A 13,712-nucleotide genomic window follows, 5' to 3' on the forward strand; every position below is an offset into this window, starting at 1 on the left:
CTGGGAAGTAAGACATAAAACTGTCTTTGTTTGCAGATGGTACAATCATCTGTGTAGAAAATCTGAAAGAACCAATCAAAAAAGTCCTGGAATTAATCAGTGATTATAGCAAAGTTGTAAGATACCAGGTTAATGAACATAAGTCAATTGCTTTCCTATATATCAACAATGAACAAGTGGAATTTGAATTTGATAACAAAATATCATGTGTGTTACCCCCCGGCCAAATGAAATACTTAGGTATAAATAAATCTAACAAAATAGGTACAAAATCTTTACGAGGAAAGCTACAGAACTCTGATGAACAAAATCAAAGAGGAACTAAGTATACAGAGAAATAGTCCATGTTCATCGATGGAACAATCAATATTGTCAAGATGTCAGTTCTTCCCAATTTGATCTATAGATTCAAGGCAATCCAAATCCAAATTCTAGAAAGTTATTTTTTGGATATCAACAAATGGATTCTAAAGTTTATATCGAGAAAAGAACCAGAAGAGCCAACACAATATTGACAAAAAAGAATGAAGTTGGAAGACTGACTAGCCAACTTCAAGACATTCTATAAAGCTACAGTAATCAAGACAATGTGGTATTAGCCAAAAAGACAAATAGATAAATGGAACAGAATAGGGAGCTCAGAAATACACCCACATAAATATAGTCAAATTATCTTTGAAAAAGGAGCAAAGGCAATAAATTTGGCAAAGGTAGAATCTTCAGCAAATCATGTTGGAATAACTCAATAACCACATGCAAAACAATGAATCTAGACATAGATCTCACATATTTCACCAAAATTAACTCAAAATGGATCACAGACCTAAAAGTAAAGTGCAAAACTGTAACACTCATAGGAGATAACAAAGGAGAAGACCCAGATGACTTTGGGTATGGCAATGACTTTTTAGATACAATACCAAAGACATGTTCTATGAAAGAAATAACTGATAAGCTGGACCTCATTAAAATTAAAAACTTCTATTCTGGAAGAGACAAATAAGAGAATTAGAAGACAATCCTTAGACTTGGAAAAAAAGATATTTGCAAAAGACACATCTGAAAAAACTGCTACCCAAAATAAAAATTCTTACAACAGTAAGAAACACCCCCAATTAAAAAATGGGCCAAATACCTTAACAGACACCTCCCTCACCAAAGAAGATGTACAGATGGCAAATAAGCATAGGAGAAGATGATCCATATCATACAGCATCAGGGAAATGAAAATTAAAACAACACTGAGATACCATAACATATCTATTAGATGGCCAAAATCTGGAACAGTGATAACACCAAATGCTGGTGAGGATAGGGAGCAACAGAAACCCTCATTCACTGACGGCATGAACACAAAATGGTCAAGCTAGTTTGGAAGACAGTTTGGTGGTTTCTCACAATACTAAGCATACTCTTACCGTACAATGCAGCAATTGTGCTCTTTGGTATTTACCCTAAGGAGCTGAAAACTTATGTCCACACAAAAACCTACACAAAGATGTTTACAGCAGCTTTTGTTCATAATTGCCTAAACTTAAAAGCAACCAGGATGTTTCACTAGGTGGATGGATAAATGAACTGTAGTACATCCACACAATGGAATATTATTCAATACTGAAAAAAACAGAGCTATCAAGCCATGAAAAGAAATGGAGGAGGGCTTCCCTGGTGGCGCAGTGGCTGGGAGTCCGCCTGCCGATGCAGGGGACACGGGTTCGTGCCCCGCTCTGGGAAGATCCCACATGCCGCGGAGCGGCTAGGCCCGTGAGCCATGGCTGCTGCGCCTCTGCGTCCAGAGCCTGTGCTCCGCAACGGGAGAGGCCACAACAGTGAGAGGCCCGCGTACCACAAAAAAAAAAAAGAAATGGAGGAAACTTAAATGCTTATTACTAAGTGAAAGAAGCCAATCTGCAAAGGCTACATGATGTAGAATTCCAACTATATAACATTCTAAAAAAGGTAAAACTATGGAGACAATAAAAAGATCAGTGGTTGACAGGGCTGGGAGTGTGGAGATGAATAAGCAAAGCATAGAGGATTTTTAGGGCCATGAAAATACTGTTTGATATTATAATGATGGAAATACGTCATTCATTATAAATTCGTCCAAACTCACAGATGCAGAAACCTAAGAGTAACCCTACTGTAAGCTATGGACTTTGGGTGGTTATGACATGTCAATGCAGGTTCACCAACTGTAACAAATGTATTACTCTGCTGGGGGATGCTGATCATGAGAGAGGCTGTGCACGCGTGGGGGTGAGGGTATATGGGAAATCTCAGTACCTTCCTCTTAATTGTGCTGTGAACATAAAAATACTCTAAAAAACAGTCTTAAAAAATAAAATTTTTAAAAAGGATGAATGAATAAAGTGAAGGTCCCTAAATATACCTCTTCGTTCCTGGTCTCATTTTCCTTGTTCTCTCCCCAGAGCTCATGTTATTTTGAAATTAATGATTATTATTAGAAGGCATATATTTATACATTCATTACATCTGCATGTATGTAAAGCAATACATAGCACCATCTGTCATGTTCTCAGGCTTTAAATACAATATCATACTGTATCTTTTTGCAACTTGCTTTTTCATGTAAGGGAGCTGAGAATTATCTATACTGATAAAATTTATAAATTTAAATATTGCATAGTAGTCTACTTAAAAAATAAGCAAGTTTATTCATTTTTCCAATGAAGGAAAGACTGTTTTCAGTGTTTAGCTATTATGAATAATAGTAATAAAAATTCTTATACATATGTGCCAGAGTTTCTCTAGGGTTTACTCTTAAAAGAGAAATTATAAGATTATAAGGTATACCCATTTTTAATCTCAGTGAGCCGTTTGATAAAACTGAATAAAATGTTTGAAACATTTTATTCTCCTACAGTCAGAGTATAAGAGTTTCTGCCCTCATCCAACATTTAGTTCTGTTTTAGATTTAGATTTTGCCAGTCTCACGACTGATAAATAGGATCTTGCATCATTTGTTTTTCCCTAATAACTAGTTCATATCCTCTAAAAAGAGGCTGAACATCTTTTCATGTTTACTGGATATGTTCTTCTGTGATCTGCCTATTCATATCCTTTATTTTTTTCAATTGAGTTATTTATATTTTCCTTAGTGATTTATAAACTTTTAGATACATTTTGGGTAACGTGTTCCTGTATAATTATAATAATGTTATTTATTTTGTAAGATTTGAAACAATCTTACACGTATAGAAAATTGTGAAGTATAGTAAAAAATATTTTTCCCTGAATCATTTGGGAATAAGTTACTGACATGAGGCCCCATCACCCCTGAAGGCTTTAATGTGTATTTCCAACAAAAATGACATTCTACTACATTATCTCAATATAACCAACAAGATCAGGCAATTAACATTAATCCTGCCAATGTAACATTTTAAAAAATAAAAATAGCAATGATTATTCTTTTAAAAAATAATAAAGAGTAGGGTTTCTACATTAAATCATGGTATCCACTCCTCAACAGATGATAATAAGGCTTTTAAACTCTTTATTCTTTCAGAAAAAGGGAGCATACATTAGCACTGACAGGATGTGAATAATTGCTTTCATTTTTTTCCTATTCTTGACAACACAAGAGGGAATGAGATTAAACTGCCTCTGGAAATTTAAACATTAGATCAAACTTTTTGAGAATAATTGCTGGGAAAAGCTGAGAGTAAAATCTCCTCTGGCAATTTCTTTTCAAAGCTCTGCTTCTGGGATGGTCTTAATACAGACCTATTCAGAGGCTAGGGTTAACCTTTAAAAATCCCTTTAAGATCTAAGATTCTTTTATCTCTTTTTATCTAGTGCAAATTATTTATGAGGGACATATATTCTGTATTATTTAAGGTTATGTTTATATAGCAAACATAAAAATAATAATCAATGCAAATATTTTTTAGTATTAGCCCTATATCAAGAACTGTTATTAATTTTACATGTATTATTTATTCTTAAGGACAACTCAATGGTTGTTGTTCAATAGAAAATGAGAAGAGAAAAACTGGAGGCAAGCAGTATAGACAACACTTTGGGTAATTTTTCTATAGTCTAAATAAAATAAGGTGGTAAAAGTGAAGAAAGAAATTGAGTCAAGATAGATTTGTTTGACTGTCTTTAAGCAGAAGAAGATACAATAGCACGATTGTATGTGATGGGAAAGAGACATAATAAAGGAAAAACTGATGATGTGGTAGAGAGAGGGGATCTGTGAAAGCAACGCCTTTGAGTGATGGGATCTAATGCAAAAGCAGAGTACTTGGTCTCTGCTAGGAGCAAGTACAGTCCATCCGTATTAACAGGAGAGAGGAAAGATTTTAAGGAGAGAAATGCAGAGTTGGTGTTGCTTAGAAAAATGAGAGGTACACAGAACATGTAGTCTTTCATGTCTATGAAGTGTGTTATGTATGTGAATGTCATCATCGGGTATCTTTTGGCAGGAAAAGGGTTGGGACTGCTACCTTGAATCTACCTGTTTCTGGTTTTCTTTAGATTGTGCTATAGTTGTAATGTTCCCAAAGCTTTTATCAGCTTCTGTCTCCACATTTACCCATTACTGCTCCTGAGTATGAGAATTATACAAAAGCCCAGAAAGATAAAGTAGAGACTGTATTTCCTTAAAAAATATTTTCTGCCTCAATAAGAAGTACATGTGAGGATAAGGATTTCAGAAAGAAAAATATGTTCCTTTTTTTTCCTTGCATCTGTTTCCTCTGAACTAAATGAAGCCATAGTTTACAGATTTTATCTAGAAGTTCTGAATATACCAATTGGCCAGTTCAACTCACTGATTAGACAAAAAAAAGTTATAAATAAATTCTAAAACATAATTTCTTCTCTCATTTTCTGTCTACTAAAAAATGAGTCATTAGATTACTTTGAAACTTGAATGCTTCACATACTATTCAAAGGACTTTTCAGTTATAAATAAATAAAGAAGCTAAAGATAAACCACATCCATACCTCTCACAGCTGACTGGGAAGGCTGAGTCAAAACTTTGATGTCTAATGCACTGTGGATATTTTCTTCTATAGCAGCACAATATCCATCCACGACACTGGTAATAGTATCCTTCAAAGTTCCAAGATTATGGAAAACCTGAAGAGCTGTTCCGACCTGGGTTGGATTCTTTAAAAAGGTGGTAGTGGGGTGAGTTGGGAATAGATATAAATAGGAAAATAAACACAAACACCATAACTCTACAAGTGGTACTTGAGCAGTTACTACAATATTTTAAAATTATTACAGACAAGAACAAAGACAATGCATTTGGAACAAATATCATTTTTAGTCATTATTTATTTCCTAAAAGACAAAGTTAAATACCATGTGTATGATTTCCTCCCTTTCCCTTTACCTCCTCCTTTAAAGGATAATAACAAAATTTAAAATCTGTTATATTATTAGGGCTTACTTAAAATTTACTCCCAATCCCTACGAAGAGAGCCATGCTGGAACTAACAACAACCCTGTATTTGTTTAGAGAATAAATAAATGAATTCTGCAGAGTCAACTAACGGCTGAGCTATGCAGACTGATACTATTATTCATTATATTTCCTTCCTTCCTTCATTCACTGAAACTATAAATATCTACAGAGTGCTTACTATGGGTCTATCTTGCTTCTATGTGCTGGAAATACAGTAGTAAATAAAACCAATTGAGTCTCTGCCCGCATGGATCTTGTATTTACTAAGAAATGTATAAAAGGTAAATGTAAGAGAATATCAGGTAGTGTAAATGCTATAAAGGAGGAGGAAGGGAATAAGAACAGAGAATGATGTGGATTATTATGGAGGGAAGAGTCAGAGAACGCATCTCAGGGTGTTATTTAAATGGAGACCTACATATAATGAAATCTATGGAGGATACGGGGAAATACAGATCTGGGCAGAGGTATCAGTGAAAGTGCAGAGGTAGTAATGTGCTTGGTAGCTAGTGAAAACAGCAATTAGGTCATAATGGTGGCTGGAGCAGAGTGACTGAAGCAGAGAGAGGTAAGCAATGAGGTGGGGAGTAGAAATACCATCTATGAGTAGATTAAGTCCACAGTGATATAAATAGGTTGCTGGATGTGTCACTAAGTAAATGGCTGAATTAACAAGGCAGATCTTGTACACCAACATATATATCCAGGCCCAAATAGCTGAAATTCCTCTTTCATTTATGATTCAGTGTCTATTATTAAAGGTACATAGTTAAAAAGTTAGATTATTTCATTAACATTTTCTTGACTGTTAAGTTTATAAAAAACACAAAATATTATTTCTGAAATCTATTGGTGTTAGTAACAGTACATGCCTCAGATACACACACACACACAGAGGCAGAGCAGAATCAACTTAAAGACGATATCAGGAAACATGGTTGGTGAATACTGATACCCATTTTAGACATTTTTAATATTAAACAAGAAAGAGAAGCAAATGAACATTGTTTCATATTAAAATATGTTTTAATGAAAAAATTTTAACTTATATTATTATAATAGAATTTTATTCTAATATATACTGTCAATTCTGTATCAATGTACTAACAAAGAAAAGGGGAGAAAATAAGCTATTTCATACAAAATTATTAACTGAAAATATGGGGTATAGCACTTTGGTTGTTGTTAGTTCCATTCCATTCATAGTGATTTTTTTTTTCACTTTTTAGTAGATATCAAAAATCAAAATTAGGCAGCTGTAAAGAAATTTCCCCTATCACTATTCAAATGTCTATATAATCTAAGAAAGCATTACCTGAGCAATTTCAAATAATATCTTCACCTTATAATACTAGAATATAGACACAGAGTGTAAAATTGTATTTATTGCCTTTATTATCCTCAAAGGATCTGAAAAGCACAGCTTCTCAACATACAGGGTTTCAGTAACTTAACAATAATTCTGTAACTTCAATAGCTTACAGTGAATGTACGCTGGAAGTTATATGTGTATGTTAACTGAAAACACTTAAAGTCATATTTTACTTGAAAGATCTAGCTAAAATGGAGCAGCTTTGTATGTTTCTACTCCAAAAATTATTGACTACCAAAAACTTTCAAAACAGTTAACATGTACAGTGCATTATTAAAGAAGCATCCAATATCAGAATGGCTATCAACAAAAAGACAACAAATAAGTGTTGGCAAGGATATGGAAAAAAGGGAACCCTCATGCACTGTTGGTGTGAATGTAAATTGGTACAGCTACTGTGGAAAACACTATGGAGGTTTCTCAAAAAATTAAAAATAATACCATACAATCCAGCAATTCCACTTCTGGGTATTTACCCAAAGAGTACAAAAACACTAATTCAAAAAGATATATGTGGCCCTATGTTCAGTGAAGCATTATTTACAACACACAAGATATGGAAGCAACCTAAGTGTCATCAATAGATTAATGGATTAAAAAAATGTGGTATATACAATGGAACATTACTCAACCATAAAAAAGAATGAAATCTTGCCATTTGTGACAACATGGATGGACCCAGAGGGTTTATGCTGAGTGAAATAAGTCAGAGAGAAAAAGACAAAAACTGTATGATCTCATGTATATGTGGCATCTAAAAAACAAAACAAATGAACAAGCCAAACAAAAGACAAACAGACTCACAGAGCAAACTGGTGGTTGCCAGAGGGGAGTGGGATTGAGGGGTTGGGTGAAATAGGTGAAAGGGATAAAGAGTTACAAAATTCCACTTACAAAATAAGTAAGTCATAAGGATGCAATGTATACCATAGGAAATATAGTCGATAATACAGTAATAACTTTGCATGGTGAGAGATGGTAACAAGACCTATTGTGATGATCATTTAGTAATGTATCTGATTGTCAAAACATTATGTTGTACACCTGAAACATAATATTACATGTCAACTATACTTCAATAAAAAAACATCTAACATAATATTTATAATAACTACAATTTAAACTACTTATAAAAATTCTAGATGTAATTTTAAGCTTTCTAATTAACATGACCACTTTTTCTATTAATGCCAGTTATTTATATTCATAGTTTAATATAAACTTATCATTTTTTAGTTGGGAAACTACAAAAATGATAATTTTAAATTAAATTCTTTAACATACAGAGGAATGTGCACATTATGTAGGCATAGCTTTATGAAATATCACAAAGTGAACAAGCCTCTATAACTACCACCTAGACCACAAAACCAAATATTAGCAGAACCTCTGAATCTTTTGTGGCTTCCCCAACTGCATCTTTCCAAATATTATCACTATCATAATTTCTAACACCATTCTTTAGTTTTACCTGTTTTTGAATTTTACATAAATAGAACCATAAAGTATTATTTTGTGTCTGGCTCCTTTTAGTCAATATCTTATTTGTAAAATTCATCCATGTTGTTGTATGTAGCAGGTGTCGTTTTCACCACTGTGGAGTATTCCAGAGTGGAAATTTACTTTGGTTTATGTATCCATCCTTCTGTTAACATACATTTGCATTATTTCCATTTTTTAGGTATTTTAAATAATGCCACCATGGACATTCTAGCGCACAGCTTTTAGTGAACGTATGTATATGCACTTCTGTTGGATAAGAGTAGAATTGCTGGATCATATGGTATTTGTATGCTTAGTATTTGTAGAAACGGCCAATTTTCCAAAGTGATTGTACCAACTTACACCCTGACCAGAAATATGTGCTCCCCAATCCTGCCAAAATTTAGAATTATCATACTCTTTCATTTTATCTGTACTTTTGAGTGAGCACTATTGTTTTTTTTTTTTTATATTGTTTTAATTTACATTTCCATGATGGCTAAGGAGTTATCCCCTTTTGCTTGTTAATTACCCATTTGGATATATTCTTTTGTGAAGTGCATATTCATCTGTCTTGTCTATTTTTCTCTCTTTTTTTTTGTCCTTTACATATTTGTACAAGTTGTTCATATATTCTGGGTATAATCACTTTGATGACTGTATATACTGCAAATACGTTCTCCCACTCTTAAGAAGTCTTTTAAGGCAGAGAAGTTCCTAATTTGAATGCAGGCCATTTTATTGACCTTATTCTCCATGGTTAGCACTTTCAGTATCCTGTTTGAAAAAAATTTTTTGTCCCATCCCACATTCATGAAGATGTCTTTCAATCATGAAAATATCTTTCTTTCATGAAGTTATCCTCCAGAACCTCTATCGGTTTACCCTTCACATTTAGATATACAATCCAACTGGAATTAGCTTCTGCAAAATGTGAGACAAGAGCCAAGATGAGTGTTTTTCTGTATGAATATCCGATTGACCCAGCACAATTTATCTGAGAAAACAAAGAAGCAAATGATAATCTTTCTCTCCTCAATCTCAAGGGTTACCTCTGCAATAAGTCAAGTTTCCATTTATGTGTTTTTGTTTCTGGACCATCAATTCTGTGCCATTTCTCTGTCCTTACACTAATTCACCTATGTAAATTATTGTAGCCTTAAAGTAAGTTTTGATAGTCCTCTGCCTCTGTTCTTATCAATTTGATATAGGCTACTCTTGGTTCATGGTACATCCATATAAATTTTATAACAGGCTTGACAATTTCCATTTAAAACAAAAAGGCCTGTGGAACTATGGGTTTGCACTAAGTCTACAGATAAAATTAGAAAAAATGGAAATCTTTGTAATATTGAGCTCTCCAATCCATGAATATATTATCTCTCTTCATTTATTCAGGTCTCCTTTAATTCCTCTTAATATTATTATAGTTTCTGTAAAGGGATTTTACATATCTTTGATTTTTATTATTCCTACACATTTGATGTTTTTTGATATTATAAATAGTAATTTAAAATTTTTCTGTTTATCTGTTGCTATTATATTAAAAACACCACTGATTTTTCTAAATGGAATTTTACCAAACTTTCAAAACTCAGTCATTAATTACTTTATTTGTAGATTGTTTTGGATTTGCTATACATAAGATCATGTTATCTCTGAATAATCTTTATTTTTTTCCTTTCTAGTCCTTCTACATTTTATTGCCTTTTTTTTTTTTTTTTTTTGCTGTACGCGGGCCTCTCACTGTTGTGGCCTCTCCTGTTGTGAAGCACAGGCTCCGGACGCACAGGCTCAGCGGCCATGGCTCACAGGCCCAGCCGCTCCGCGGCATGTGGGATCTTCCTGGACCAGGGCACAAACCTGTATCCCCTGCATCGGCAGGCAGACTCTCAACCACTGCGTCACCAGGGAAGCCCTTATTGCTTTTTCTTATAACCCTGGTTAGGAGAGTCAGTAATCTGCTGAGTAAAAGTGATAAAAATGGATTAATGAAGTTCTATTCTTGGTCTGCTAAGAGTATTTTTACACACAGATAGATGCTGAACTTTATTAAATGCTTTCTCTCTTTGTATGTATTGAGATCATCAATTTTTTTCCTTTACTGAAGAAATTACATTACACTTCTAAACAAAAGCCATCTTGGTCATGATAAATTACCCTTTTTAGATATCCCTGACTTACATTTGCTAATAGTTTGTTTAGTATTTTTGCATCAATTTTCAAGAAAGATAGCTATTAAATTTTCTTCCCCATGATATCCTTATCTTGATTTCAACTTTATACTGGCTTTATAAAATAATCATGTAAGCACTGCCTCTTTTTCAATTCTTATATAGAGTTCATGTAACATTAGTTTATTTACATGCATGTGTAGACAGTTGAGATGAGGTCATACTGGATTATGGTGAGCTCTAAATCCAATGACTGATGTCCTTATGAGAGAATAACACACTCAGAGACACACACAGTGAAAAAGGTCTCTTGACAAGAGACAGAGAATGGAGTGACACAGTTAACAAGCCATGGAACTTCAAGCACTGATTGGAGCCACTAGAAGCTAGGAAAACACAAGGAATGATTCTTCCTTAGAGCCCTCAGAAGGAGACTGACCCTGCCAACACCTTAATTTGGATTTCTAACCTCCAGAACTATGAGAGAATAAATTTCTGTTGTTTTAAGTTACCTGGTTTGTGGTAATTTGATATAGCAGCCCTAGGAAATCAATACAGAGGGTTAAGAGCAACAGGAAAAAAACACATATGCTTGGGCTTCCCTGGTGGCGCAGTGGTTGAGAGTCCGCCTGCCGAGGCAGGGGACACAGGTTCGTGCCCCGGGCCGGGAAGATCCCACATGCCGCGGGGTGGCTGGGCCCGTGAGCCATGGCTGCTGGGTCTGCGCGTCCGGAGCCTGTGCTCCACAACGGGAGAGGCCACAACAGTGAGAAGCCCGCGTACCGCAAAACAAAACAAAACAAAACAAACAAACAAAAAATACATATGCTTGCAACCCAAATATCCATTGAATGGATGAAGAAAATATGTATTCATAAGATGAAATATTACTCAGCCTTAAAAAGGAAAGAAATCCTGTCACATGCTACAACATGGATGAACTTTGAGCATATTATGCTACGTGAAAAAAAGTCACAAAAAATTACTGTGTGATTACATTTTATGAAGATAATATTATTTATATATTATTTATATGAAGACTGTACATATGGAGACAAATTCACAGACAGAAAGTAGAACAGTGGTTGCCAGGGGCCGAGGGACAGACAGGAATAGGAGTTGTTGTTCAATGGACACAGAGTTTCAGTCCAGCGAGATGAAGAGACTTCTGGAGACTGGATGAGCATTAATGTAAATGTACTTAACACTAATGAACCCTGATGGTGGTAAATTTCATGTTATGTGTATTTTATCACAATTTAAAAAACACATATGCTTGGATTTCATCTTCTTTGATAGGTTTAGGAATGAGGCCAAGGAATCTGGATAACTGTGATAAACCTAATTTTTCTACTGTAGTCATCCAGTAAGGACCTATTATGAACCAGGCGTTACTTTAGGGGCTTGATACACGTGAGGTCTAATCCTCCCCAACAAAACATTCAAAATAGTTGTACTGTTCTCTACTGAAAGACAGGGAAACTGAGGAATAGAGAAGTTAGCCGAAGCTCCAAGACAACAAAGAATAAATGGCAGAGCAAGGATTCAAACATTAAAATGTCTGCTTTTAAAGTTCATGCTTTTTCCAAATAACAATGGTTACTTGCAAATAACTGTTAGTACCAATTAAAGTCTGATTTTCTTTAAGCAGTAAAATAAAGTTTAAAAGTAAGTAAGAATGACCAATAAATGCTATCTTTTTACTTTGCTAATAAGTACGGACATTTTTTAAAACTTCACTATCTGCTATCATCACTTCATAAAAGGAAGGTTATTTAAATAACAAGAAAAATAGAGAGGAAGTTCTCAGAGTAAGTCACTACCTTGTATTTATTCTGAATTTTAATGAGAACTGATAAAACCTCAGCATGATTGCTACCAACGTACAGGTCAGTGTCGGGAAACCTGTACTTATGTTACGTTTCTGTACAAATGAACGGGTTGGCCAATCTTGCTTGCATACAATATCCTCAAGTTTAAAGTCTCCCTGAAAACTGCCCATGAAGAAATTCCTTCTTTCCTAGTACCCTGGGCCACTGTGTTCTCTGGGAAGTTTAATGGTTTTAATTCAGCGACAAATAGTTAATCAATTCCTTGCCTCACTCACCTGGCTCCCCATTCTCTGCTGCAAATCCCAACTTTAGCAGAGTTTAAATCAGTAAAATCATAAATTGCCCTTAACAGGATCCTCTTTCTCATCCCACAGGTAGTCCTTGCAAGTACAATGCAAACACTTCAATTCACTGCTCATCTTGGAACTGCCTGCTTTGTGGGCCTATTCTCTCAGTGCTCCAGGATCAGCTCTAGGACTTCTCTGTTTCCTTACACCACCTACCCAACCGCCCATCTTTACAAAACCAGACCCACTCTCAGTACTTTGTGCCCTTGCGAGGTCTGCATTCATTGCCACGTCCCACCCTGATCTGTGGAAACAGTATACTACATGGAGATGCCTTCTCCCCTAGATAGTAATGCTTAAAATGGCCTTCATATCCATTAATTTTCTTTTGTCAACAGAACATAAGTAGAATAACTATTACAATGCTCATTTCACAGTTAGGTAACTAAGGTACCGAGAGGACAGGCCCATAGCTGGATACTGGCAGGCCAGTTTTAGGCCTCGGCCCCTTCACTCCCTATTCTATACTCTGCAACAGGTCATCCTGTCACCACTTGTCTCTAAATCTCCAGATATACCAGTTTTGCAAGTATTTGTAAGAGATCTCAAAACAAAATAACCACATTTGAAAAAGACCACACTTTCTAGAAAGAGATAAACTACTGAAAATGTAGCAATGTCTTCTAGACAATGTCTTCTCTTTAAATGAGAGTCAATATTCTAGGAGCAATTTTTCTACAAATTGTCATTGTGACCTTCAATAAATCACTTAACCATATATGAAATTTCCCAACTTCAGAAACTGTAATATAAAATGAGATGAAAGACCAGGTAATAGAGTAGATCTACTTCATAAGTAGATCAAGACAGATTTCTACGTCTTCAAAAACATTTCGGGAGATGGCACAACCATTTGCTTTTTAAACTAAAATTATTTCTTTTGCTTTGGAAACAAATATGGATGATGTCATTTTTTTCTTTCTTTTTCAACAACTCTGTAGCATACACGGGAGGAAAATAAAACCGCACAAGAGTACAGTGAGAAAAGAGGCACAGTTGTTTAGGATCCCTAAAAAGCTTGCCAAAACAGGAACACTGGGCTTCCCTGGTGGCACAGTGGT

At 34.9% G+C, this 13,712-nt stretch overlaps 1 protein-coding gene across 2 annotated transcripts in view; it reads right to left on the minus strand.

Moving 5' to 3' along the window:
• COG5 (component of oligomeric golgi complex 5) overlaps positions 1–13,712 on the minus strand; it is a 285,705-nt gene that overhangs the window by 125,140 nt on the left and 146,853 nt on the right. For both annotated transcript variants that reach the window (XM_030834402.3, XM_030834401.3), the window contains exon 8: positions 4,978–5,143. In XM_030834402.3, the coding sequence (XP_030690262.1) occupies positions 4,978–5,143 (166 nt within the window). The remainder of the gene's footprint in view (positions 1–4,977; positions 5,144–13,712) is intronic.

This window comes from Globicephala melas, chromosome 9 (assembly GCF_963455315.2).
Source record: "Globicephala melas chromosome 9, mGloMel1.2, whole genome shotgun sequence".
NCBI classification, from domain to species: Eukaryota; Metazoa; Chordata; class Mammalia; order Artiodactyla; family Delphinidae; genus Globicephala; species Globicephala melas.